We start from the raw sequence: 27,811 nt of genomic DNA on the forward strand, positions 1-27,811 counted from the left end.
CACAGCTTTCTAATTTATTTTTTGGGGAAGACAGCTCTTTGTTTAGGATCCTCCCAGGTATGACAAAGCAAAGCAAACTCCTACTCCATAATGGTGAGGATGAGGAAAGTAACGTCCTCAATTAAACCCTTTGTACTCATCATCTGTTTCATCCTCACAACCACCCCATGAGGTAGATGCGATTATTATCCACATCCTAGAATATAAGGAAATTAAGGTCTAAAGAGACAAGGTGGTCTCAGCCTTTCAAGGTCACAGCCAGTAAGAAATGGAACTCAGGATCTAATCAGAGGCCGTCTGCTGCCAGAGCCCAGTCCTTGGCTATTATAATCCCAATTCAAAGGGGCAGATGGGAATTTGGGGAAAAGAATTCTAGAATCCATGAGAAGACTGGATTTGAGGAACACAAGCCTGAAAACAGGGAGCCTCATTAAGACTCATGCTGCTTTGTACTCTAAGACCACAAGTGATTCCATGGTAACCCTAGGAACTCCACAACCCTCAGATACTATCACAAGGAATGGAGGAAGAAGAGAGAAGGCTCTGTACGCTAGCGCCTGCCGGTTCAATGCAGCTATCTGTTTTTGTAGATTAAATGTTTTCTTGGAACCAGCCAATTTACATATTATCTGCTGATTTACATATTACCTATGTATGCTTGCTTCTGTGCCAGAACAGCAGAGCTGAGTAGTTGCAACAGAGACTTTGTGGCCCACAAAGCCTAAGTAAGATATTTACTATCTGGCCCTTTAAAGAAAAAGTTTGCCAACCCCTGGACTACAAGTTAGAGGGCCTGATGCAAACAGGAGCCAGGAAAACAGCAAGCCCAGAGTGTCCAGGCAGAACAGGCACACACTTCACCTATCCAGCTGGTGCCTGACACACCCAGCTTATAACTGTTTTTCAAAAAAGCATGATATCCCAAACCAGCCAGCCCTGCCCCTCACGCCCTGCCCTCTCTACCCTCCAAAAGGAGCAGCAGCAGTGAGCCTTACCTTTGTTGTACATGTTCGTTGGCACTTGAACGTCACTCAGGCTGATGTTCACAGGCAAATTATTAAAATGGTCATTTGGGGCTAAGATGAACTCCTTCCCCAGCTCCAAAAAATTCCCATCTTTGTCCCTTTCATTTATCAGCACGGCATTGAAGTATTCATACTGAAAGAGAAAGTCAAAAAACATGACATGTGGCTTAGGGAAGAAGGCTGTGAACTCAGACAGACCTGGGTATGGTTGCGGGCGGTCTGTTCCCTACACTTGTGGATCCTGCTCTAGTCACGTAATCTGTAAGTCTTTCACACCGTCTAGGGCTGCTTTTGTACAGGTGTGGTAGCATCATATAACTATTTCCCAATGTCATTAAGTACTCTTGAAAAACATAAATTTAAGAAGCTGCTTAGTACTTCCTTATGTGAATATAGAGAAAACTGCCCCAAAACATTTTAATTCTTTAAAGTTTGAAGACAGACCCTGCCTTTATTCAGCCTACCTTTAAGTAGAAGGAGACTGGAAAACAACAAAAATTAAATAAATATATAATATATTAGATAGTCATACTTGTTGTTCTAAGTGCTTTCCATATGTTAACTTATTCAATTCTCCTAACGACTCTATAAAGTAAGTTTTATGAGTATTCTAACTTCACAAATGAGGAAATTGAGGTAGAGAGAATTTATGTACGCTGTCAAAGATTACACCACCAATAAGCAGAACCAGAATTAAAACACAGACAGTCTATTTCCAGAGCCTGTGCACTTAACTGCTGTGCAGTACTGCAAGATGGTAGATGGCAGGTGTGGTTGGAATTATCAGAGCAGGAATTTAAAACAACTGTAATTAATATACTAAGAGCACTAAAGGAAAAAGTAGAAAACAGGTAAGAGCAGACAGATAAGTAGAGAGACAAATATTCTAAGAGAAATAATCAAAAAGAAATGCTAGAAATCAAAAACACTATAATAGAAATGAAGAATGCCAATGGGTCATCACCGGCCTGGATACAGCTGAGGAAATAATCAGTGAGCCAGAAGCTACGTCAGTAGAAACTTCCCAAACTGGAAAGCAAAGAAAGAAATTAATGGGAAAAAAGGAATAGAATATTCAAAAATCACAGAACAATTACAAAAAGTATAAGAGATACGTAGTGTAATGGGAATACCAGAGAAGAAAGACAAAAGGGAACAGAAGAAATATTTGAAGTAATATTTCCAAAATTAATGAATGACAAACCACAGATCCAAGAAGTCCACAGAAAATCAAGCACATGAATACTGAAAAAAAGAAAAAACTACACCTAGGCATGTCATATCCAAACTGCAAAAATCAAAGACAAAGAAAAAATCTTAAAGTAAGCCAAAAAGAGGAAAAAACCTTACCTACAGAGGAACAAGGGCAACGATTACATCAGACTTCTGTTCAGAAAACATACAAGCAAGAAGAGAGTAGCACAAAATACATAATGTTCAAAGAAAAGAACTACCGGGCTTCCCAGGTGGCTCAGTGGTTGGGAGTCCGCCTGCCAATGCAGGGGACACGGTTCGTGCCCCGGTCCGGGAAGATTCCACATGCTGCGGAGCGGCTGGGCCCGTGAGCCGTGGCTGCTGGGCCTGCGCGTCCGGAGCCTGTGCTCCGCGACGGGCGAGGCCGCAACAGTGAGAGGCCCACGTACCGCAAAAATAAAAAGAAAAGACCTACCAACCTAGAATTCTAGAATCTAGAAAAATTATCCTTCAAAAGTGAAAAAGAAATAAAGACTTCTTCAGACAAAAATTAAAGAAATTTGTTGCAAATAGACCTGCCTTGCAAAAAATGTTAAAATTTCATTAAAGGGAGGGAAAACTACACAGGTCAGAAACCCAGAAAAGAGTGTTACAACAGGAATAAATGAAAGTAAAATATTTAATTTTCTTATTCTTAACTGACCTGACAAATAGTTTGATCAAAATAATAATAGCAACAAATTGGATTATTATAGTTATGGATAAATGAAATGAATAGCAGTGTTATACTACCCATGAAGTGGTACAAGATTATTTGACAGTGGACGTGAATTAGTTGTAAATGTATATTGCAAACTATAAAACAACCACTAAAAAAATTTTTAAAAGAAGTATAAATGCCAAGGAAGGAGAAAATACTACGTTATGTAATATGCTCAATTAAAACCAGAGAAGGCATAAAAAGAGTAGGAGACCAAAAAAAAAAACAAGGGCAATGAATAGAAAACAGTTATAAGTATGGTACATATTAATCCAACTATACCAATGCTCATTTTAAATGTGAACGGTCTAAATAGATTTAAACTGATGGTCACAGTGGATAAAAAAGAAGAACCAACTATATGCTGTCTACAAGAAACTCACCTTAAATACAAAGAACAGGTCGATTAAAAGTAAAGGGATAGAAAAAGATACACTATGCTAACATTAATCAAAAGAAAGCCAGAGTGGCCATATTAATTTCAGAAAAAGCTGACTTCAAAGCGAGGAAAATTATCAGCAAAAAAGATTGGCATTACATAACGATAAAGGGGTTAATTCTCCAAGAAGACATAACAATCTTTAATGTGTATGCACCTAATAACAGAATATTAAAGTATGTGAGGGAAAAAAATGATAGAACTACAAGAAGAAACAGATAACATGCTACTAAAGTTGAAGACTTCAGTACCCCTCTATCAGTAGCTGATAAATCCATCAGGCAGAATACTGGTAAGGATACAGTTTGAACTGAACAGCACAGCAACTGAATCTAATTGACTATAGACTAATTCATCCAACAACAGCAGAATATACATTTTTCTCAAGCTCACATGGAACAATCACCATGACAGACCACATTCTGGACCATAAAACACACCTTAACAAATTTAAAAGAATAGAAATCATACAAAATGTGCTCTCAGACCACATTGACATTAAACTAGAAATCAATAACAGAAAGACAGCTGGACAAATCCCAAAATATTTGGAGATTAAACAACATATTTCTAAATAATACATGGGTCAAAGAATAAGTCTCAAGAGAAATTTTAAACTAAATTAAAATCAAAATATAACTTGTCAAAATTTGCAAGATGCAGCAAAAGCAGTGCTTACAGGGAAATTTACAGCATTCAATGGATGTACTGGAAAAGAAAAAAAGACCTAAAGTTAATCGGCTAAGCTTCTATTTTAGGAAACTAGAAAAAGAAAAGAAAATTGAATCCAAAGTAAGCAGAAGGGGAAAAAAACACTTTTTTTTTTTTCTGCTGAACAGAAATCAATGAAAATTGAAATCAGGAAATCAATGAAATCAATGAAACTAAAAGTTGGTTCTTTGAAAAGATTCATTACAGTGAAAAGATATAAAGCAAAATCATCAAAGGAAAAGAGACGCATGTGGCAAAGTCCAGAGGAATCCAGATGTGAGCTTCCAAGATTTCTCTCCCAGCACAATTACATAAGATGTACAAATTCTTTCAGCAATGAATGGAGGACAACACATTTGAAAGGCTGCCTACCAGAGAGGCTCAACAAAGACTCAGTGCTGGGGCTTCCCTGGTGGTGCAGTGGTTAAGAATTTGCCTGCTAGTACAGTGGACACAGCTTCGAGTCCTGGTCCGGGAAGATCCCACATGCCGCAGAGCAATTAAGCCCGTGTGCCACAACTACTGAGCCTGTGCTCTAGAGCCCACAAGCCAAAACTACTGAAGCCTGCGCGCCTACAGCCCATGCTCTGCACCCAACAAGAGAAGCCACTGCAATGAGCCCATGCACTGCAACGAAGAGTAGCCCCCGCTCGCCGCAACTAGAAAAAGCCCACGCACAGCAACGAAGACCCAATGCAGGCAAAAATAAATAAATAAAATGAATTTATTTAAAAAAAAAAAAAGGACTCAGTGCTAAGGATTTTTACTGGGTGTTGGTCATGTAGCAACACTAGTTACCAACTTAAGCTAATTGACTTTAAGGAATTCCACACCTAGCAACTATAGAGCACACATTCTCTTCCAGATCATAACAGTGGGAATTCAGTATATGATAATGATACAAAAAATATCAATAACATCTAAGAAAAGATGATATCTAGAAGAATCTTAAAGATTTTGAAATTAAACAACACACTCCTTAATAATACATGTACCATGGAAGAAAATGACAGAAAAAGTTGTAAAATATTTTGAAATAAATGATAATAAAGAAATAAATATTTGTAAGATATAACTGAAACAGAAATTAGAGAAAAATTTATAGATTTTTAAGTTTATCATAGAAAAGGAGACATTTTTAAGATGAATAGTCTAAGATACTACCTTAAGAAGATAGAAAACAAGAACAAATAAAACTGAATGTTAAAAGAAGAAATAAAGTAGTCAAGATAGGGACTTCCCTGGTGGTGCAGTGATTAAGAATCTGCTTGGCAATGCAGGGGACACAGGTTCGATCCCTGGTCCGGGAAGATCTTACATGCCATGGAGTAACTAAGCCTGTGTGCCACAGCTACTGAGCCTGCACTCTAGAGCCCCCGAGCCACAACTACTGAGCCCACGTGCTGCAACTACTGAAGCCTGCATGCCTAGAGCCCGTGCTCCTCCACAAGAGAAGCTACTGCATGAGAAGCCTGTACACCACAATGAAGAGTAGCCCCCACTTGCCACAACTAGAGAAAGCCCATGTGCAGCAATGAAGACCAAATGCAGTCAAAAATAATAATAATAACAATAATAATAGAGATAAAAGCAGAAACCAATAAAACAAAACAAATAACAGGGGAAAAAAAATCAATGATATCAAAAATATAAAACCCGAGCTAGACTGATGAATAAAAAAGTAAGAAAGCACAAGATACTAGAGTCAGGAATGAAAGAGAAAACATTATTAAAGAGCTGACAGATAATGAAAAGATAAGAGAATAATATAAACAACTTTATACCAATATTTGACAATTTGAGTTAAACGTCAAATTCCTTGTATAACTGAAATTACCAAAATTGACACAAAAAGAAATATAAAATATGACTGGCCCTATGTATACAAGAGAAATTGAATTCACAATTAATAGCCATGATAAAACAAACAACTCCACGTTCAGATGACTTAAATAATGAATTCTATCAAATACATAAGGAAAAAATACAAACAATCTTACATAAACTCTTACAAAAAATTAGAAGAAGGAATATGTCCCAACTTATTTTATGAGGGCAGCATAACACTGACACCAAACCCAAACAAGAACAATTTCTGGAAAAATTACATGCTAATATCACTCATTAATCTAGATCAGAAATCTTAACAAAATATCACATCAAATCCCCTATCATTAAAAGGACAATCCATCATTACCAAGTTGTATTTATCCCAGGAATTCAAGGTTGGTTTAACATTTGAAAAATCAATCAACACGGTTCACCATATTAACAGAATTTTTTTAAAAAAATCATATGACCGGGCTTCCCTGGTGGCACAGTGGTTGGGAGTCTGCCTGCCGATGCAGGGGACACGGGTTCATGCCCCGGTCCGGGAAGATCCCACATGCCGCGGAGCGGCTGGGCCCGTGAGCCATGGCCGCTAAGCCTGCGCGTCCAGAGCCTGTGCTCCGCAAGGGGAGAGGCCACAACAGTGAGAGGCCCACGTACCGCAAAAAAAAAAAAAAAAAAAAAAAAAAATCATATGACCAAATAAATGCAGAAAACATATTTGAAAGAATCCAACTTTTGTTCATCATAAAAACTATCAGGAAATTTAAAATAAGATAAAAAGTCCTCAACCTGATAAAGAGCAACTATGTAAAACCTATGGCTAACATTATATTCATGACAAAACACTGAATATTTTTCTCCTAAGATCAGTAACGAGGCAATTATGTCTTATCACTTCAATTCAACATTGTACAGGTGGTTCTGGCAAATGCAGTAAATTGCATGAATGAATGAGTAAATGAGTGAATGAATGCCATACATATTGGAAAGGGAAAAAGCTATCTTTTTCTGCAGACAACATGACTTTCTATGTAGAAAACCCTAAAGAATGCACATAATCTACTGTAACTATTGAGTTTAGCAAGGTCACAGGATATAAGATCAATATACCAAAATCAATTATATTTCGTTGTACTAACAAAGAACAACTGGAAGAACGATAGCATTTACAATAGCATAAAAAGCTTGACATACTTAGGTATGAATTTTTAAAAACATGTGTGATACCTGTAAGCTGAAAACTACGAAATATTTCTGGGAGAAATTAAAGAAGCCTTAAATAAATAGAGAGATATACCTTGTGCTTAAGGATTGGAAAACTCAGTATTAACATGTTAATTCTTCCCAAATTGATCTAAAACTCCAAAGAAATCTCAATGAAAATCTCAACAGGCTGTTTGTAGGAATTGCTGAGTTAATTGTAATTTTAAAGAGAAATGAAAAGGATCTAGAATATCAAAAACAATTTTTAAAAAGAAGAAAAAGGTCCAATGACTCACATTTCCTGAATTTAAGTGTTACTCTAAACTTAATTAATCAAAATGGTGTGGTATTGGCATTAAAGCAGACAAACAGGTCAACGGAACTAAAGAGAGTCCAGAAATAAAGCCGCACAGATACAGTCAACCGATTTTCAATAAAGGTGCTTAGATAATTCAATGGGGAAAGTAGTTTCAACAAATTGTGGTGGAACATATGAGTAACCATATGAAAACAACATCCTCAACCCCTAATTCACAACATACACATATTCATTCAAGATGGCTGAAAGACTTAAATGAAAAAGCTAAATCTATAATATTTAAAAATACAAAAAATGATGAATAACTTCTACTGCCTTCAGGTAAGCAACGATTTCTTAGGTTATGGAAAACACTTACAATTTTTAAAACTGATAATTTGGACTTTATGAAAACTGAAAACTTCTGATCATCAAATTCACTATTAATAAAACAAATAGTAAAGCCATCATTGAGGAAAAAGTATTCATAATACATACATCTGACAAATAACTTGTACCAGAATACGTAAAGAACTCCTGTAACACAACTTAAAACACGAATTAAAATATAGGCAAAAGATTTGAACAAACACCTTACAAAGGAAAGTATACAAATGGCCAATATACAAACCAAAAAGTGTTCAACGTCATTAATCAGAGAAGTGCAAAATAAAACTCCATCATTGCTCCAAAATGCAATTTTACACCCACTAGCTAATACTAAATTTTCTGAAAATACTAAATGTTGGCAAGGATGTGGAATAACCAGAAATCCCATACATTGCTCGTGGAAATATAAAACCTTTCAAACCCTTCAGAAAACCATTCACAGCTTCTTGTAAAGTTAAACATGTATCTACCATATGATCCAGCAAATTCTACTCCTAGGTATTTATTTAAGAGAAATGAAAACATAAATTAACAAAAAAGCCCAGCCTGCTTGGTTAAGGCCAGTGCCATTATGGTTCACTCATAGGCTCTCCAGAGACAGCTTCAAAACTGCCATTTAATTGAATAACCTGCACAACCCAGAATGCAACTGAAGGAAGGATGAAAACATAAGCAGGATTTTGCTCAATGGTGCCCATCCTTCACCGCAGACGACTGTGTGTTCTGCTCCTCCCTAAATCCATTTGTCCATTCTGTATTGATTTTGAAAAGGCTGACTCAGTGCAAACAAGAAGAATCACTTCTCGGTCCTTGGAATTCATTGCTGTAATTATGAGGCTCAGTAACTTTGTCCATAGGAGAGAGGAAGAGATGTGTTAAGTCTAAGTCACCTCAGTATTTCTGAGTCCATGTCACCCAGGAGGTGGGAGTAAATTGTTCTTTTTTGAGTATATGTGATCACCTACCAAGTGTGATGGGGCACAAAGGAAACTAATCCAAGGGAGGAAATGTGGCAAAGAAAACACCAGGAACAAAATGGTAGGTGTGCTGTTTCCCCAAACCTGGCTTGGCACCAACTCAGGATGAAGCAGTCCAATGAGTAAGTGTCTAAAAGTGACTCAGTGGGGCAGGGGTAGGAACATGTTTTCTGTGAAGGGTCAGACAGTCATACTTTAGGCTTTGCATGTTAGAGTCTTTGTCACAACTCCTCTACACTACTGTTGTAGCACAACAGTGGCCAGACAGTACATAAAATAATGGGCCTGGCTGTGCTCCAGTCAAACTTTATTTACCAAAGATTTACAAAATTACAAAAAGGATCTGGCCTGTGGACTGTAGTTTCTCAACTCCTGCAGGAGGGTGTTATGAGATTTTCAAGAGACAGAAATAAAAAAAACCTCTGGCTGGAAGGAATCAAGCATTACTTTCATTAAGAAGTATTTGAACACAATACTAAACAAGAAAAACAAAGTTGGAGGACTTCAACACTACCTGTAAAGCTACAGCAATAATGACAGTGCTGTACTGGTGAAAGAATAAACAGATCAGTGGAACAGAATAGAGAGCCCAGAAATAGACACTCCCATAAATATTGATACAGTCAACTTATCTTGGACAAAGGAGCAGATAGTCTCTTTAACAAATGGTGCTGGAACAACTGGACATCCACATGCAAAAAAAATGAATCTAAACAAAAACCTTATACCCTTCAAATTTAACTCAGAATGGATCATAGACCTAAATATAAAATGCAAAACTATAAAACTCCTAGAAAATAACATGAGAGAAAACTTAGATGACCTTGGGTATGGTGATGCCTTTTTAGATACAACACCAAAGACATGATTCATGAAAGAAATAACTGATAAACTGGGTTTCATTAAAATTAAAAACTTCTGCTCTGTGAAAGATAATACCAAGAGAATTAGAAGAGAAGCCACAGAGTGGGAGGAACCATTTGTAAAAGACACACTGTGGTAAAGGACTGTGATCCAGAATATACAAAGAACTCTTAAAACTTAACAAGAAAAATAACAATTTGATTAAACAATGGGCTAAAAAGACCTGAACAGACATCTCACCAAAGAAGTTATACAGATGGCAAGTAAGCATAAGAAAAGATGCTCCACATTATATGTCATTAGGGAAATGCAAATTAAAACAACAATGAAATACCACCGATTAGAATGGCTGAAATCTGGAACACTGACAACACCAAATGCTGGCAAAGACTTAGAGGAATAGGAATTCTCATTTATTGCTGGTGGGTATGCAAAATGGTACAGTCACTTTGGAAGACAGTTTGGCAGTTTTTTATAAAACTAAACACACTTTTACCATTCCAGCAATCATACTCCTTGGCATTTAGAGTTGAAAACTTATGTCCATACAAAAACCTGAAAACAGATGTTTATAGCAGCTTTATTCATAATTGCCAAAACTTGGAAGCAACCAAGATGTCCTTCAATAGGTGAATGTGTAAATAAACTGTGGTAGAGACAGACAATGGAATATTACTCAGTGCTAAAAAAAAAAAAAATCTATCAAGCCATGAAAAGACATGGAGGAACCTAAATGCATATTACTAAGTGAAAGAAGCCAATCTGAGAAGGCTACTGTATGATTCCAACTATATGACACTCTGGAAAAGGCAAAACCGTGGAGACAATAAAAAGATCAGTGTTTGCCAGGGGTGGTGGGGAGAGGAATAAATTGGCAGAGCAGAGAGGTTTTATTTTTTTAGAACCATGAAAATAGTCTGTATATTAGTGATAATGATATTGATTATAATGATGAATACTTGTCATTATACATTTGTCCAAACCCACAGAATATAAAACACCAAGAGTGAACCCTAAGGTAAATTATGGACTTTGGGTGATTATGTGTCAATGTAGGTTCATCCTTGATATAAAAAAGAGTACCATTCTGGTGAGTGATGTTGATAATGTGGGAGGCTATGCATGTGTAGAAGCGTATGGAAAAACTCTGTACCTTCCTCTGAATTTTGTTGTAAACCTAAAACTGCTCTAAAAAAAATAAAGTCTCTTTAAAAAAAGTTTTTGAGTAGCATCTCCCTACATATTTATAACTCATGTGTACTACCTACCATTATACTAACATGTGCACATTATACTATAAAAATTATAATAGAAATTACAGTGAATAGAAATAAAAGCAATGTATTCTTCTTGGGCATCCCAGTGGCTCATTTTGTGTACCCCTGGGTGCAGCACTTCTCTGCAGCGTCCCAAAGCAGCATTTCCAAAGTATATGATCTGTGTAAGAGAAAGTCATTCCATGGAATACTGATAAGGAATAATTTTTCTGAATGTGTGTCATGGTGAACAAAGTTTGGGGAAGAAGCTGGGGTTTTAGAAAAGGCAAAGAGATTTTTCATTTCAGGAATTCTCAAGGCGTTTAATTCATTTAGAGAGTACTCTATGTGCACTTTGAATGTCTTGGGGGAGGGGTGTTATATACAGCCTTCCTCAAATATAGCTGATCATGCAGTTGTCCTTCTCAGCATTTACCGTAGGGGCCACATGACAAATACTCACGTGATTGCTTTATCAATGCAACTCCCCCATGAGACTAGTTCTGCAACTACAAGAATTGTGTCTCTCTTTACTCACTGTTGTTATCTCCAGCCCCTGGCATTTATTGGTTGCCTAACTGATGAAAGGACCAATGTCCAAATCCTTGTGGTTACCAGGTCTCTCACCTGAGCTGCATTTCCACAGACCTGTATTCAGAGTCAACTCTTCAAGGTCCTACGGCAGCAGGGAAAGTTCTCAGCAGGTTAGGAAGATCATGCTGTAAGCAGTGTCTCCTATGGCCTGGAGAAGGAAAGCTGTAGGAGACGAAGGTCATACTGCTTTATGGCCTCTGTCACAAATCCACACAGAAGACTGTGTCCAGAGTATGGGGTAAAGGTGACTCCAGAAGCTCCTGGAATTTCTGGTCTGTGCTAATCACCTTAAGATGAAGAATACAAGGCAGGAGCTCTGTGATACCTCCATGACCCTGTGGCTCCCAAGAGCCACCTGGGCATCCCCCTGCCATGGACTCCCTCTCCTTCAACACCACTGTCACAGAACATGTCAGTCTTCAGTTCTTTCTTTCTTTCTTTCTTTCTTTGGCTGCACTGGGTCTTTGTTGCTGCGCACAGGCTTTCTCTAGTTGCGGCGAGCGGGGGCTACTCTTTGTTGTGGTGCGCAGGCTTCTCTTTGCAGTGGCTTCTCTTGTTGCAGAGCATGAGCTTCAGTAGTTGTGGCGTGTGGGCTCAGTAGTTGTGGCTCACAGGCTCTAGAGCACAGGCTCAGTAGTTGTGGCACACGGGCTTAGCTGCTCCACGGCATGTGGGATCTTCCTGGACCAGGGCTTGAACCCATGTCCTCTGCATTGGCTGGCAGATTCTTAACCACTGTGCCACCAGGGAAGTCTCAGTCTTTAGTTTTGATAGGGATGCCATCAAGGAAAAGAATTCATTGCTCCACCCCTCCACCAACTGTAGAATCCAACTGCTCAGGTTTTCTCATTGACTCAGCTAAGACTCCTATCACCAAGTAGGGTAAAGCTTCAGATTCAACAGGAAATATCAAGAGATGACAAAAAGGCTTCAGTCTGTGTGCCCTCTCTAACTGATTGGTGTGACTGCCTGTATGTGTTAAGAAGGCTTCTGAGGTAGTATCTCAACCCAAGGAATGAATGTATGCTTTCCTTTTAATGGTGGCTCAGCCTCTCCCACACCATCCACATCCTTGAAAACGCATTACTGCCTGGTTTAGCAGTTGGCAAACTGTTTCTGTAAAGAGCTAGATAGTAAATATTTTAGGTTCTGCAGGTGAGACACGTTCTTTTGCAACATTCAATTCTGCTGTTTTAGCAAAAGTAGCCAAAACATAAAAAAATGGGTGTGACTGTGTTCTAATAAAACTTTATTTACAAAAACAGGGAGCTGGCAGAAAATGCCTGCAGACCTTTGTTTCCTGAATCCTGTCCTAATTCTCTCTTTAACTCTTTACAGGTGAGAGGCACCTAATCACAATGTCTTCAGGCAGTACTTCTCAACTCAGGCTTCAGAGCTTTTCAACATCCAGATGCCCAAGCCAAACCTCAGAACAATTAAATCCGAATCCCAAGGTAGTATTTTTTCAGCCTCCCTCAGTTATTCCAATGAGCAGCCCAGGCCAGAGGCACTATTTCCAAGGGCAACTTCTGCTTCCCCTTCCTGCCGGGTAAGCTGCAGAACAGAACTGCAAGGCACCACCACAGAGGGCCTGCTTCATGGGTGGAAAGTAACTGCTCCACACATTTTGGCTTTAATGAAATCCTGCCTGTAAAGTTATCTAATTGTTTCCTGTGTGTGTGTGTGGTGGAACCAACCAACTGTGAACTCCCCAGGAGGTGGGCCTGTGCTTCTCTGCTCACTTATTCCCAACGGAACCCAAAGACAACTCTGACTTGGGAAATATAGCCCAAGGGTTGGACCCAGAACACAAAGACACTTACTAAGCACCCATTCAGTAAGTAACTAGATTGGTCAGGGTTCTCCAGAGAAACAGAACAGAGAGGCAGGGAAAGAGAGAGGTATTGATTATTGATTAGAGGAACTGGCTCATTTGATTTCAGGGACTGCCAAAGTCAACATCTGTAGGGTGGGCTTCCCTGGTGGCACAGTGGTTGAGAGTCCACCTGCCAATGCAGGGGACACAGGTTCATGCCCCCGTCTGGGAAGATCCCACCATGCCGCGGAGCGGCTGGGCCCGTGAGCCATGGCAGCTGAGCCTGCACGTCCAGAGCCTGTGCTCCGCAACGGGAGAGGCCACAACAGTGTCAGGCCCGCGTACCACCCCCCCCAAAAAAAAAAAAAATCTGTAGGGTAAGCTGGCAGACTGAAAATTCAGGTAAAAGATAATACGGCAGTCTTGAGTCCAATTCCACAAGGCAGGCCAGGCAGGCTGGTAACTCAGGCAGGGTTTTCATGCTACAATCTCAAGACAGAATTGCTTCTTCCTTAGGGAATCTGTCTTTGCTCATAAAGCCTTCAGCTGATTGGACGATGATCATTATGGAGAATGATCTACTTTACTCAAAGTCTACTGCTTGTTTGGTCAAACACCAATTTTGATGTAGCCATGTAAAGGTATTTTTTAGATGTGTGTCTAAAAAATACCTTTACATGGCTACATCAAAACTGGTGTTTGACCAAACAACTGGGCACCATGGCGTCATCAAGCCGACACATAAAACTGACCATCACAGTGACTGTCCCCTATCAGTGGACTGTGGCCTGCCATTGGGCTCAGGCCGTCTCCTCATCCCCTGCCATCTACCCAGGCAGCAGCCAGAGTGATGGTTTAGAAACATGAAATGGACTGTGTCATTCCCCAGTGGTTTCCTGCCACCCTCAGAATAAACCCTTCCCCAGGCTTTGAAAGACTGTGGTCCGGCTGTGCCCCACCTTACCCAGTTGGTCTCCTCCACTGACCAGCCTCTCACTTTACTCCAGCCTCACTGCCCTCTTGTTACTATTTGAACAACAAGCTTGTTTCTACTTTGCCCCAGTCTCCATCCCTTCCAAGCAGCCTAGACCAGTACCCTGGGATTGCCTGAGACAGTCACTCCCTCAGTCTTTACAACAAACTCTGCTATTGGCCCAAGTAGGTTTCTGTCACGGGTGAGCACTGAGTCCTAACCAGTACACTCATCACATTCTGATGGTGAAGGACCTCCAGGAACCTCTCAGGAAGACTTGCCTTCAGCATCCCAGGCCCCATGTGGGCACGTGCCTCCAGCCTAAGTGGGTCCTTGTCCTTAAGAACATCCCCACCTAGCTCTATTACTGGCTTCAATCTCTACCAACCCAGTCCTTTGGACCAATTATCACCCATATTTCTCTTCCTGACCTTTTTGTGCCTCAATTTCCTCACCTATAAAGTGAAGGAACTATGAACTCTTCACTGCTGCATGTTAAGCTCCCCTCACAGTGTCCAGCACAGGTAGGAACTCAATATAGGGCAGGTTAAGGGCTCAATCCCAGCTGCAAGGCCCAGGGCTCTCCCATCTCCCAGAAGCCTTTCTCCTTCCCTGTTACCCTGCTTCCTCTGATCTCCTCTCCCCTCAGGAAATCAGTGGGTTTTGGGGCCCTTTTCATCATGGTATTCGTTCCCCTGGAAACCCTTAGAGGGTTTGTTTTGGATGGTGAGCCCGCTAAGACAAGAAGGCACCCACATGTCCCTGGATTTCAGGAGGACTGGTCCATCCCAGAGACACCACGCCTTTCTCATCTCCACATCCCTGGCACCAAGCACAGTGCCTGGAGGTCTTTGTCAGGTGATGGGACAAATGAATGGATACATGACTCCTTGTCTGTACCACTTAGGGAGACATTTTCATGTTTCACCACCAGCTGGGAAGAGTCTTCCCACTCCTTGCCCAGAAGTTAGTTCCAAGCCAAGGGAGGAATCTGGGTGGGCCTCCTGATTTCCATCACGGTGCCTCCCTCTGCCTGGGTTTCACCCTGAACAGGATTCCATTCATGAAGCACAAAAACAGTCAGTATGGCAACAAGAGGAGGGGTTTGGGAGCCAGATGCCAAGGATGGAAACTATGCTTGCTTCCTAATGGCACCCTCATGTCTCTGTGACTCAGTTTCTTTCTCTGTGAAAAGGGGATGGAGATACCTACCCTTCTAGGTCGTTTGGAGAACTGAATGGGGTAAATGTACAAAAGCAATGGGCATAGTGCCCAGAGCAGTCTCTTAATATGTTCTGGTTCTTTCCTCTTGTCCTTTTTTTTTCCTCCTTCCCTGCTCTGGGATGATGGCCAGCTTTTTACAACTTAGATTAAAAAATAAAATTAATAGGGATATTAGTTCCAAATGAGCCAAGCAATACCAAACTCCCTATGCATGTGTATCCTGTGGGGAAGTGACACAGATTGCTACTCACCCATGTCCCTCTCCAAAGGTCTAGTGCTATCCAGTTACTACTTAGTAATCGCATTTTCCCCTCATATGTGAAAATTGATTTTTTAATGATCTGTTCCAGAATATTTATATATATTAACTCATTTATAATTCCCCAAGTGTCACAGTTCCTTTAAAAAACCAGATAATGAATATCCCTCTCCCAGCCATCTGGAATCTCTGGCCTCTGAGAATACTCAAGTACGAGTATTAAAGGCCTACTTAACAAGCTACTTATGTAGGCCTCAGACTGCAGCTCACTGCAATGCTAGCTAGCCATTGGCATTTCATTTTAAGAGCTGTGGAGTGGAATGCTTAACTCCAGCATGCTGGGTTCTGGGTTCAAATCCATAAAATGGGATCACAACCACCCCCATAACAGTGGAGTCATCATAAGGAATAAATAGATAAGGGAAAGAGAAAAGAAAGAAAGGAAGGAAGGAAGGAAGGGAGGGAGGGAGGAGAGGGAGGAAGAAAGAGAGAGAGAGAGAAAGAGAGAGAGAGAGAAAGAGAGAGAGAGAGAAAGAGAGAGAGAGAGAGGGAGGGAGGGAGAGAGAAAAAAGGAAGGAAGGAAAGAAAGAAAGAAAGGAAGGACGGAAGGATGGAAGGAAGAAGAAAGGAAAGAAGGAAAGAAAGGAAGGAAGGAAGAAAGAAAGAAAAAGAAAGAAGGGAAGGAAGGAAGGAAGGAAGGAAGAAAAAGAAAGAAAGAAAGAAAGAAAGAAAGAAAGAAAGAAAGAAAGAAAGAAAGAAAGAAAGAAAGAAAGAAAGAAAGGAAGAAAGGAAGAAAGAAAGAGAGAGAGAGAGAGAAAGAAAGAAAGTCACTACTGAGGTGGTCACTACTGAGGTGGAGCTAACTGGCATACAGATGGCAGAGGGAAACGTTTCAAAAGACAAAGCAAGAATACATCATCTCCCACTCACCAGTGGGGGCTTCCTCAGCACCCCCTTTGCCCACCCCCTACCTAGCACCGTGTCACCTCCATTCCCTCCACCCAGCCTCACTGGTCTCTGTTTTTCCCTCCACTGCTCCTTGATCCTCAGTCCTTGTGACCTCCGCCCATGCTGCTCCCTCCCACCAGAACACTTTCTCCACCTGTCACCTACAGAATCCTCATTCCTCCTTAAATCCAGCCCAATTATCACATCCTCAGGGCAGTCACCTCTGACTTTCTGGACTGGGGACATCCCTATCAGGCGCTCTTGAAGTCTCACGGGACTCTGGTGCGGAGCACTTAATTGCAGTGGTCATCACACACTTATCTGATTATTTGATTGACACGGCCTCCACTCTACAGTGTGACATATGTTTTCAGGGATCATAGCTGTCTCTTCTCGTGCCAATTTAATCCCAGCACCTAATACAATACCTAGCACAGAACAGGTATTCAATAAAGATAAATGAAGGAATATGAAGGGGAAGATATCTCACTGCAGCAGTGCCTGGCACTAGTTCCCAAGACATGGTGGGAACTCAGAGGGGCTGAGGGCAGCCAACAGTGAGCCAAGCTGTGGCCCAGAGAGAGAGGTCTGAGGGTCCAGGCTCCTCTGTGGCTTATCTGGTTGACTGCTCAGTCTACCACTAGGATAGGGGACCTCTCAAGGCACCTGGGAACCCCTCTGTAGTCCCCAGACACATGGACACCCCAGCCTGCCTGGGCCTTCCATCAATCTTTTCATTAATCAAATGATTTCTGAAAGCCTTCTAGGTGCTACTTTTAACCTTGCCACCCAACATCCCCACCTGCAGCTGAAATGATTATTCGGAAATTAAATAAATCTGTCACTACCCTGCTTAGACAATGGCTTCTCATTGGCATACAATAAACCCCAAGGCTATACCTGATCTAGTTCTTTCTTGCCTCTCAAACTCAATCAGACACACGGGCCATCTTTGGATCTTCACACAGGCCAAGCTCATTTCCATCTCAGGGTCTTTGTATTTACTGTTCACTCTGCCTGGAATGTTATTCCTCAAGAACTTTACATGGTGGCTTTAGGTCTGAGCATAAACACCACCTTTGCCACAAGGCCTGCTCTAAACACCCCCACATATATCCTTCTCAGTCACTGTCAAGCCCAGTATAACAGAACTTTGTGCAATAATAGTCCTCTTCTATGTCTGCACTGTCTAATGCAGTAGCCACCAGCCACTCGTGGTTACTGAGCACATGAAATGTCACTAGAGTGACTGACGTTTTAATTTGATTTCATTTTAATAAATTTAAATTTAAATAACTACACATGGCTAGTGGCTACCATACTGGACACCAGGCCCAATACCCTGTTGTATTTTCTTTATTGTACTCAATATATGAATTCTTTTGTTCATAAATTTATGCCAATCTTCTCCCATTAGAATCTGAGCTTCATATAAGACAGACACTTTTGCTGTCTTCATAGCTGGAACCCCAGTGCCTACAACAGTGCCTGGCTGTTAGGAGTCACACAAATGTGTTTTATATAGGCATGCTTGTACCCAAAAAGGTGCTGATACAATTATCCTCATAACACCCATCCAAGAGTAGCGGTTTTCACCCCAGCATTTGTGCCCCAAGCAATTGTGAGATGTGTCACACTTGTTACTGCTAACCGTGGAAGTATTCACATTTGCAAAGGACTATATTTTTCTAATTAATTAGAGTAGATTTAAGGTTATCTGAATAATAAGCTCATACCTAATCATCTGTATCCAGACTGATTTTCTTGAGTGGGAGGGAGAGTAGGTAACTAACAGCTGGAAGAGAAAAATTGCATATGGGAGTCTGTCACACATGAGCATCATCAGTTATTTCCACTCAAGAAAAAAACAGCAAATATTGGTGAATAATATTGGTTTGGTCTGCTCAGCATCTCTTCTCCCTTGTTTGGTAATGGAACCCCAACAGGCCCATACAGGGGAAGATGTCAATCAAGGAGGGGCGGGGGCTGTCAATCAAGGCGGCCATGTCAGCCACACTCCAGCATGTGACCCAGGCTGGCCAATCAGAGTCCTTTGTCAGGCAATGCTGTGAATGTTGGGAGAGATTCCTGAACTTTTGGTCAAGGGTCACAAGTTACAATGTTCCTGCTTTGGGCTGCCAATGGCCATCTTGCCCCCAACACAGAGATTACTCTTCTCATAGAAACAAACAGAGCCAAGAGCTGATAAGGAAGAATGAACTTTGATCCAATGATTCTGGTCAAATCCTTGACTCTAGTCAGCTTAGAGGCAGAGTCACACCTTGGAATGCCAAGTAGTAAGTCGAAAGTAATGCCCTTTTGTTTTTTATTCTGATTTGCCTGGGTAGTTGAAGTCCTGACCAAGAGATCAGATGCTGTCATCAACATCTGCAGTAAGACTGGCTTCCCTGAACTTCAGTTTTCTTCACATGTGAAAGAGGGACAAAAACTTCCACTTTGTTATTCTTTTAGAAGTGATGAAATTTATCCTAAGATATGGAAGTGCTTGAGGGAATTCAAAGGACCGAAGGAAGCCAGGCCTCAGGAAAGGCCTGGTACCACAATCAAGCCATCAGGTTCCTGGGCCAAGTTCCCTCACTTCTTTCTGCTCCTTTCTGGTGTTTGCACCAGTCTCCTCTATACAGACTGGCTTTCTTGGCACACTGGTTCACAGAACAAAGAGAAATAACCATAGCTTCTCCGTGTTTACACCTTTCTATTCAGGCATTGGGCCAAAATACACTGAAATTTTTGATCCAATTCCCAGATCCTAGGAAAGGGAATCTCATTCGTCCACCCTTTGTCAGAAGACCACTAATGATCCAAACAACAATAATGGGGCAGGTGGAAGGGTAATGGGGTCCAGTTGTACAGATACTGTTCTTGGGCTCACCCTCATGAATGAAGGGGCTGTAGAGCATTTTATATGGACTTACTGAGCTAACATACTGTATATGAAATCATCAGTAAGAAATAGTGGATGGTTACATGGTTCACACTCAAGAACTATAAGTTGAATCTGAACATGTGGCCTCTAGGTCCAAATGAGAAAGCCAGCTTATAAGACTAATCATCCTATAATAAGCTCCTTTAGTGTCCAATAACGAGACTTCCTTGGTTCAAGTAAACAAATTCACCTATGAATTTGAATCCATAAATAAGTAGCAAAATGTGAAAGAACAGACTCAACTAGGGCACTGGGTTTTAGATCGTAATGCTTTATGCATGACAATGCCCCGACCCTAAGGCAAAGCCAGATTTTGGGTGCTACATATTAGTAGTATTAAACTATATTTAAAATAATCTGCCCAAGTTGTTCTTCAAAGGAACTCTCACAGTTCCCAATAGACTAAAAAAAAACCTTTCTTCACAAAGCCCAATTTAAGTAAAAAATAAATCATCCCCTAGTTTCTACATCATAATAACTTTGCCATTCCCACTTAGAAGAGTTAAGAAGCAATTAAAAGATAGACACAGACTACTCGGACTCATTATCATGATTATTACTGCAATTTAGAATGTTCTAGCACTTAATACTGCAGTGGTCCAGTTGTTCCAGTGATTTACTTCTTCATTTCTCACAGGACGTTAATTAGGGGAAGAGACATAAAGGCCACAGCATATACCATACAAAAGGAGGTGACATCCATCTCCAGTTACCAAGGTAACAAATTATACTAATGTCTTTTCCATCACTACCTAGCATCTTAAACACAAAACTTCTCTGATAAAGAAAAAAAAAAGTGACAATTGAACAAGTGTTGTTACCAGTATTGTGCCTACTGTGCAGTGCTAGGTTTCCCAAAGACTAACTCAGTAATGCTTGAGATGGGGATTATATGCAGGGGAGGTGAGACAGGGACAGGTTAGAGAATGGAACGGAGAAGAAATATAAGCTTTTCCAGATATATCAAGAATATCTAGAATTTTGCAAAATCTAGAAAAATGGTATTTAATTTTCAGCACACAGTAAGTTCTGTATCATTTCATAAAATGCCAATGTTATTTGAAGGCACATGGAGGGTGATGTGGCCAGATACCATACTGTTTCCTTGCTTAGGGTCTCTTATGGTCTTACTCCAACTCTCCTTCCCATCTTAACTCCATGGGGACACTGCAGCTCAGAATGATTAAGGAATTGTCTGAAGGTCCTACAGCGAGGAGGTGGCAGAATCCACACTGGAAACCTTATGTGACCAACTCCAATACCTACTGCATTTTGGGTTGTTCTGGGCTGCTTTCCAGAACTGCAGCTTCATAAGATATCATGGAAAAGCAGTCATCTATTACAGCATATATTTTCTTGTATTTAGTGAGTGTTCTGAGTATGTTTGAGTGGACTGACCTATTATCTGAATCATAACAGAGTACAGAAATGAGATGTCATGAGTCAAGAAAACAAAAACTAGAGATTAAATGCAATGATACTCCATAGGATTCTGCACCAACTACTCAGGAATAAGATGGAAGACTGTGAGACTGTGATCCTTTTCTCACTCAGCCTTCCCTGTTTATTTTTGCGTTATTGTTTTCACTTCATATGACAATAAGTGGGATTAAAAAAAAATTAAACATCAGGGGCTTCCCTGGTGGCTCAGTGGTTGAGAGTCCGCCTGCCGATGCAGGGGACACGGGTTCGTGCCCCGGTCTGGGAGGAGCAGCTGGGCCCGTGAGCCATGGCCGCTGAGCCTGCGTGTCCGGAGCCTGTGCTCCGCAACGGGAGAGGCCACAACAGTGAGAGGCCCGCGTACCGCAAAAAAAAAAAAAAAATTAAACACCAAAATAAAAAATAATACAAGATGGTAAATCCATTTAGTGCCCTGACACCTTATTTGAGATAATGCTCTGGAGAAAATGGATAAACACCCCTATGCTGACAATACAGACTGGGAACTACTCTGTGGCAAGAGGCAATGACTTCAATTTCGTCTTGTCAATGGAGGTTAACCTTCTCTGTAACCTTAACAAGGTCCATTCCCACCATGCACACTGTGAAGGCTCTGCAACACTTCACCTAATCACTGCACTGTTATTTGCTTTAGAGGCCTTTAAGATCAGAAAATGGAACTTTTTAGGCTCCATGTGTCAGGACACTGAAAAAAAAAAATCGTGTGGCATAGCAGAGATATCTAGACTTAAACTAGCAACAAGCTCTTATAGCTGTCAATGATGTAAATATACACACAAAACCCTCTAAGGTTAATATTTTAAAGCCATTTCAATCCTTCTTCTATCAATTTAAAATAGTAATAGCATTCTCTGAGTGCCAAACTGTTTAACAGGATTCATCACACATTCATCCATTCATTCATTCTCTCAGTATTTGCTAGGCTCCTGTCATATGCTGGGTGGACGAAGCAGTAGTGCCCACTAAGTATCCCATGTAATCTACATTTTTTAGCATCCCTTATAACGGGTGTGGGGCGAGTCAATGGGTTATGAGCAGATGTGATACGTGTCACTTTCTATCTAAAGTCTTTGACAAGGCGCTATGAATACCCTGCACTGTCTTTCCCCTTGTCATATTCCAGATGACAGGATGGAAGATGCCTGGGTCCCTGAGTCACCCACTGAAAGATAAATGCCCAGGAAAGCACCTGGCCCCACAATGGCATTTATATAAGCAAGAAATAAACTACGTGTTAATTCCCTGAGGTTTCAGTTTGTTTGTTATACTGACTAATGCAGTTGAGCACTGGGCTGGGCATATGAAAAGAAGAGAAATAGTATAAATCCCCACCCTAATTTACTGAAATCAAAGAAAACTGAAAATAAACATAAATTATGGGTATTGGTCTTTTATAAAAATGTTTTCTTAGATTAAACCACCTCAATTCACATTCAGATCTCCCTGCTCACTAGTAATGAAGGCATGTTATTTGGTTGAAAGCCTTCCATTAGTTTAAAAGCTCCAATTGTTGAACCATCAACATCTATAAGAGTGTAATAAAGGACAAAATAACTAAGTGTTATGTAAGCAGAAGCTATAGCCATATTAACATTCATGAGTTTACCCACCACAGTTCCATTCAGTCAATTTAGAAATACAAATACAATAATAAAAATTTCAACTTACTAAGAAGCCAAATGCTTCCCCCCTTCCCCTCCCCACTTGGCCCCAAAAGACAACTAAGTCTGGAATATCAGTTTCTTTTATAACATCTCAATTCTGCTCTAATTATTATGGGAAGAAATACTATTAGAGGGTTACCAAACACAGCAAATGCAATTTGTTGGGAACTGGAATTGTAACTTACATGCTATTGATGTAAATTTCTCCCAAGTGTTACCCTTAAAAGGGAAAATATATTTATCTGACAACACAACCCAAAGAAACATAAATGTCTGACTGTTCAAAAGGAAAAACTCGTTTTAGAAATCCCCATGTATATATTTTAGCATCACTTAATGAAAATTTTGTATAAACTAATAGAGGCGATGTGGTAACGTGCTGTGAGTATGTTTGTAGCCACAAAGATCCACTTACAGAAACTGTAACACAGACATTGCTTAACCCCTCAAAGCGTAACCTGTCTCTCCTCAGAAAGCTACTCATTAATGCAAATTTATTCACTTCATAAGGCCTAGACAAATGGAATTCGGATAAACTCATCTAGTGATAGAGTTGCCTGTAGTCGGGGGTGGAATAAGATGAGAATGTCTATTAGCTTTTCAACCACTCCGGAGAATGAATGCTGTGTACAATTTTTGGAAAAAGATGTAAGGCTGGGCTTGCGAGAACAAATCACTGGAAGAACCAAGCACAATTACCAATCATTTAACAGGCTCGGGCTGTTTTGAAGTCTTTGATCTCCCCCAGAGAAGCCACAGAAGCCAGGTCACCAAGAAGCCACCCCAAATTCCAGGGCCATTGTGAAATATTAGCCCCAGGTTTTCCAGAGGGTGGTAATAGAGATCACACCACTTATCCATCTGCTTGAGGTTTCCGAGAAATCCTGCAGGCATCCTAGGAACACGCTGAAAACACAACTCCACTTTGGCTGTGCATCTGAAACACCAGAAGGGAGTGAAAGTCTGGGGGAAGTTGAGGATTATCCCAAAGCTTTGAAAGGAAAAATACACGTGTGGCTTCTCATCAAACGTACTTCCTGTTTCATTACCCAAGGGCAGCCTGGCCAGAGGCCACCCTTTCATGTTTGAACCCTACATTCTCTTCCTAGAAGCAATGGCGGAAGTGCTGTCCATCTCCAGGGAACCTGGATTCCAGGAGGCCATCAGGAAATGAGCATCTCCAGACCTTGCTGGTTCTCCGCAACAAAGCAACACACAGGATCAGACAGTGTCCGAGGACCTGGGGACTCCTGTGGTCATCACAGAAAGGAACGATCTCAGGCCTATAAGTCAGAAGGCTTGGATTCTCTTCTCTGGATTGTTCTTTCACCTGGACAAGTCTCCAACTTTCAGAGCCTCTGTCTCACCATCTGTCAACAAGGCATTTCCACCAGATGACCCAAGGGGTTCCCAACCAGCTTCCATGAGCTTCAGATTCTGGAGGTTGTTCCCAGGCTTTTCAGGCATTTAACACGATCCATCACACTGGATATGGAAGCACAAGTCCACATTTTCCACTAAAGGGTCCGAAATGGAGAAGAAATTAAAATATCCCTGGAAATCAGGAGGCAGCCCAAGTCGACCAGCCATAATCATTAAATTACTGAAAGTGCCATGTTTAAGCTTAAATTTTCCAGGCACATTTTATGTTCTATAACTCATTTATTTGTGACCCTGCATTTATGATTTTTTCTTACTATAAGACCCCCCCATTTTAGCAACAGGAACATGGATTTACCACCACCCGTGAACTGAAAACAACACTGGTAGTGGGCCAAGGTAGTAAAATAGGAGGAGAACGCATAATGAGGTGATCCAAGCAGTAGAAAAACATTTTTGATTTTGAGATGCAGGCTCCATGACTGCAAATCCACATGGCTCTGTATTGAGCAACAATCTCAGAAAAAGCATTTTATCTTCAAAACTCCATGAAGAGTAAGGATGAGATATTTTTTTAAAATGCATGTTCAGAGTCAGAAATTCTCAGTTCAAGTGTTTCAGGAGGAGCAGTTGTATTATAACTTTAGGATTTAGCAGGAAGTTCTAAGCCCTATTATAGACTCTACTTGCGTGAATCTGTGCAGGTATGCAAAGTTTGGGAACGAACAGTTTCCTGTGACTTTCAGATTCTCACAAACAATTGAGAGGAGAAAAAATTCTTCTGGATTTTTATAGAATTAACCCCCAAAGGATAAGACAGCCTCCTAAAGATGGTATGATGCTCAAATGGATAAACAGTTATAGAAAGCTTAACAGCTTGCCCACTGAGCATGTACTACTATAAGATCTTAAAATACATGATCTAACCATTTGCTTTTAAGTGTCTGGACACATGTTTTACAACACTGCTCAAACAATTTCTTCTTTTAATGAAATTCTTTAGTAAAATAATGTCTCTCAACGACAGTTCTGTGGCTACAGGACGCATGGAGTAATAGGAAGCATTTTCTGCTACTGAGTTATGATGTCTCCAAGAATGGACGGAGAGAGATGTTGGAGCCACCGCACAGCTCAGGACTCTGTCAATTTCAAGAAACAAAATCCAAAATGGGGGAAATATGGGAGAACTGAGGCTGGCAACACAGGTAGGGAGTAGGTTCCAGAAAGTTCTATAATTAAGGTTTCCTGAACTCCACTCTTTTTTGTGCCATGATCATTTTTTGCTACACTATAGCACCTGTTATGTTCACTAATTAATCATTTGTATTATGGGGACTTCCCTGGTGGTCCGATTGGTAAGACGCGGGGCTCCCAACGCAGGGGCCCCGGGTTCGATCCCTGGTCAGGGAACTAGATCCCTCATGCGTGCCACAACTAAGAGTTCACATGCCATAACTAAGAGTCTGCATGCCACAACTAAGAAGTCCACATGCCGCAACTAAGAAGCCCGCATGCCGCAGCTAAGAGCCCAGAGTGCCGCAACTAAGACCTGGCACAGCCTAAATAAATAAAAAATAAATAATAAATAAATAAATAAACAAATAAATAAATACAAAACTACAATGAATAAATATCAAATCATTATGCTGTACACGTGAAACTAATATAATGTTATACTCAATTATACCTCCATTAAAATATTTTTTAAAAATAATTTGTATTATGCTGTTTTTTTTGTTTTTTGGCAGTACACGGGCCTCTCACTGTTGTGGCCTCTCCCGTTGCGGAGCACAGGCTCCAGATGCGCAGGCTCAGCGGCCATGGCTCACGGGCCTAGCCGCTTCGCGGCATGTGGGATCTTCCCGGACCGGGGCACGAACCCGTGTCCCCTGCATCGGCAGGTGGACTCTCAACCACTGCGCCACCAGGGAAGCCCTATGCTGTTATTTTAAAATTTAAATATACTCCTTCTAAAAGGTAACTCTGTAACTGGGGAAACATATCACAAGCCATAAAAATACAATAAAAACAAGCAGGGGTATTAAATTTTTGCTAACTATAATGGCTTGCTCTCTCTTGGTCAAAAACTGAGATAATGAAGAATTAGAAAGATGTTAAACATATATTAATACTAAATTGAGACTTTCTTCCTGAGGTTGTCAGGGGGATTACTTGAAAAACAATAACTATGACTGTTGGGCCAATGTCCTTCCCTGTGAAAGTCCACCCAAAATCCTCTTGGGTCCCACCCGTTAAGTAATCACACATAAGAGGGGACACCATGAGAAAGAACACCCTGTGTCATGGAATGGAGAATACACTGAGGAGTTTTTTGTTTGTTTGTTTGTTTTGTTTTGTTTTGCGGTACGTGGGCCTCTCACCGCTGTGGCCTCTCCCGTCATGGAGCACAGGCTCAGGCCGCGCAGGCCCAGCGGCCATGGCTCACAGGTCCAGCCGCTCTGCGGCATGTGGGATCCTCCCGGACCGGGGCACGAACCCGTGTCCCCTGCATCAGCAGGCAGACTCCCAACCACTGTGCCACCAGGGAAGCCCCCACTGAGGAGTTTTAACCTCAGAAAGGGTCATATCTGAAATTCAAAAATCTCAAGAGACTATGTGGAGATCAGATTGGAAGAGAGACAGCTACAAGGCCAGCTAGAAGACAGACAGAAATCCAAGCAAGAGACAATGATGACTTAAACCAAGAGAGTGGCCATTGGGATAGAGAGAAACAGACAGGTGAGAGAGATAGTGGGGGTGTGAAGTTTGACAAAATTTGATTACTGGTTGATGTAGGGAGCATGGGAGGAAGCAAGTCAAGGGTGAACCTCAGATTTCTGGTTTATATAAATGAATGGATGGAGGAGCTGTTCTCAGAGAGAGGAAACACAAGAGAAGCAGTTTGGGGTGGAGGAAAGGACCAATGTTTGGTATTAAATATAGTATAATGGGAGACAGTCTGGCATTGTGGATAACCATGTAGGCCCAAGAGTCCGGATGCATGGCCTCAAATCCCTGCTTTGCCACTTACTAGGTATTTTTGTGACGGTCAAGCTACTAATTAATTTGTGCCTCAGTTTCCCCATCTCAAAAAATTCTTTTAGTATTCTTTAGTTGATCTTGGTGGGGCTGGAGCCTCTGCACCTCCCCCATGACTCCAAGAGGAGCCCAAGGAAACCAATGAGACCACTCCAGCATGTTGGCCAACTTTCTTGAAAGGAGATTTCTTCTTTGTTCTAAATGATTTCAGTACTAAAATCTCAAAACAAAACAAAGCAAAAAGTCCTTTATTCCTGGTTTTTCCGCTTGCTCTAACCGAGACTTTCCACACCATTTGCAATTTCGCAGAGGAAGATAATTCAATTATTTTATTCTCCAAAAAGCAAAAACACTGGCAAACCTTGAGATATCCTGCCTCAGATTAAATCAGGACTCTGTTGATCATGAAAATGTGTTCCTTTCTTTGTAAATGACAAAGGGGACAGTTGCTCCTGAATCTAGGAGCATGGGGGAGAGGAGCACACCCTTGGGCTTCAGGCTCCAGTGCGACACTCTCTATCCCCCAAGTCGCTTCATTCATTCCCAACTTGCCACG

The 27,811-nt window shown here is 41.0% G+C and overlaps 1 protein-coding gene across 5 annotated transcripts in view; it reads right to left on the reverse strand.

Moving 5' to 3' along the window:
* The window catches only part of CACNA2D3 (calcium voltage-gated channel auxiliary subunit alpha2delta 3), a 784,865-nt gene that overhangs the window by 478,669 nt on the left and 278,385 nt on the right, over positions 1-27,811 (reverse strand). For all 5 annotated transcript variants that reach the window (XM_060307837.1, XM_060307836.1, XM_060307834.1 and 2 more), the window contains exon 5: positions 996-1,158. In XM_060307837.1, coding sequence (XP_060163820.1) covers positions 996-1,158 — 163 coding nt within the window. The remainder of the gene's footprint in view (positions 1-995; positions 1,159-27,811) is intronic.

The sequence above is a fragment of the Globicephala melas genome, chromosome 11, assembly GCF_963455315.2.
Source record: "Globicephala melas chromosome 11, mGloMel1.2, whole genome shotgun sequence".
Lineage (NCBI taxonomy): Eukaryota > Metazoa > Chordata > Mammalia > Artiodactyla > Delphinidae > Globicephala > Globicephala melas.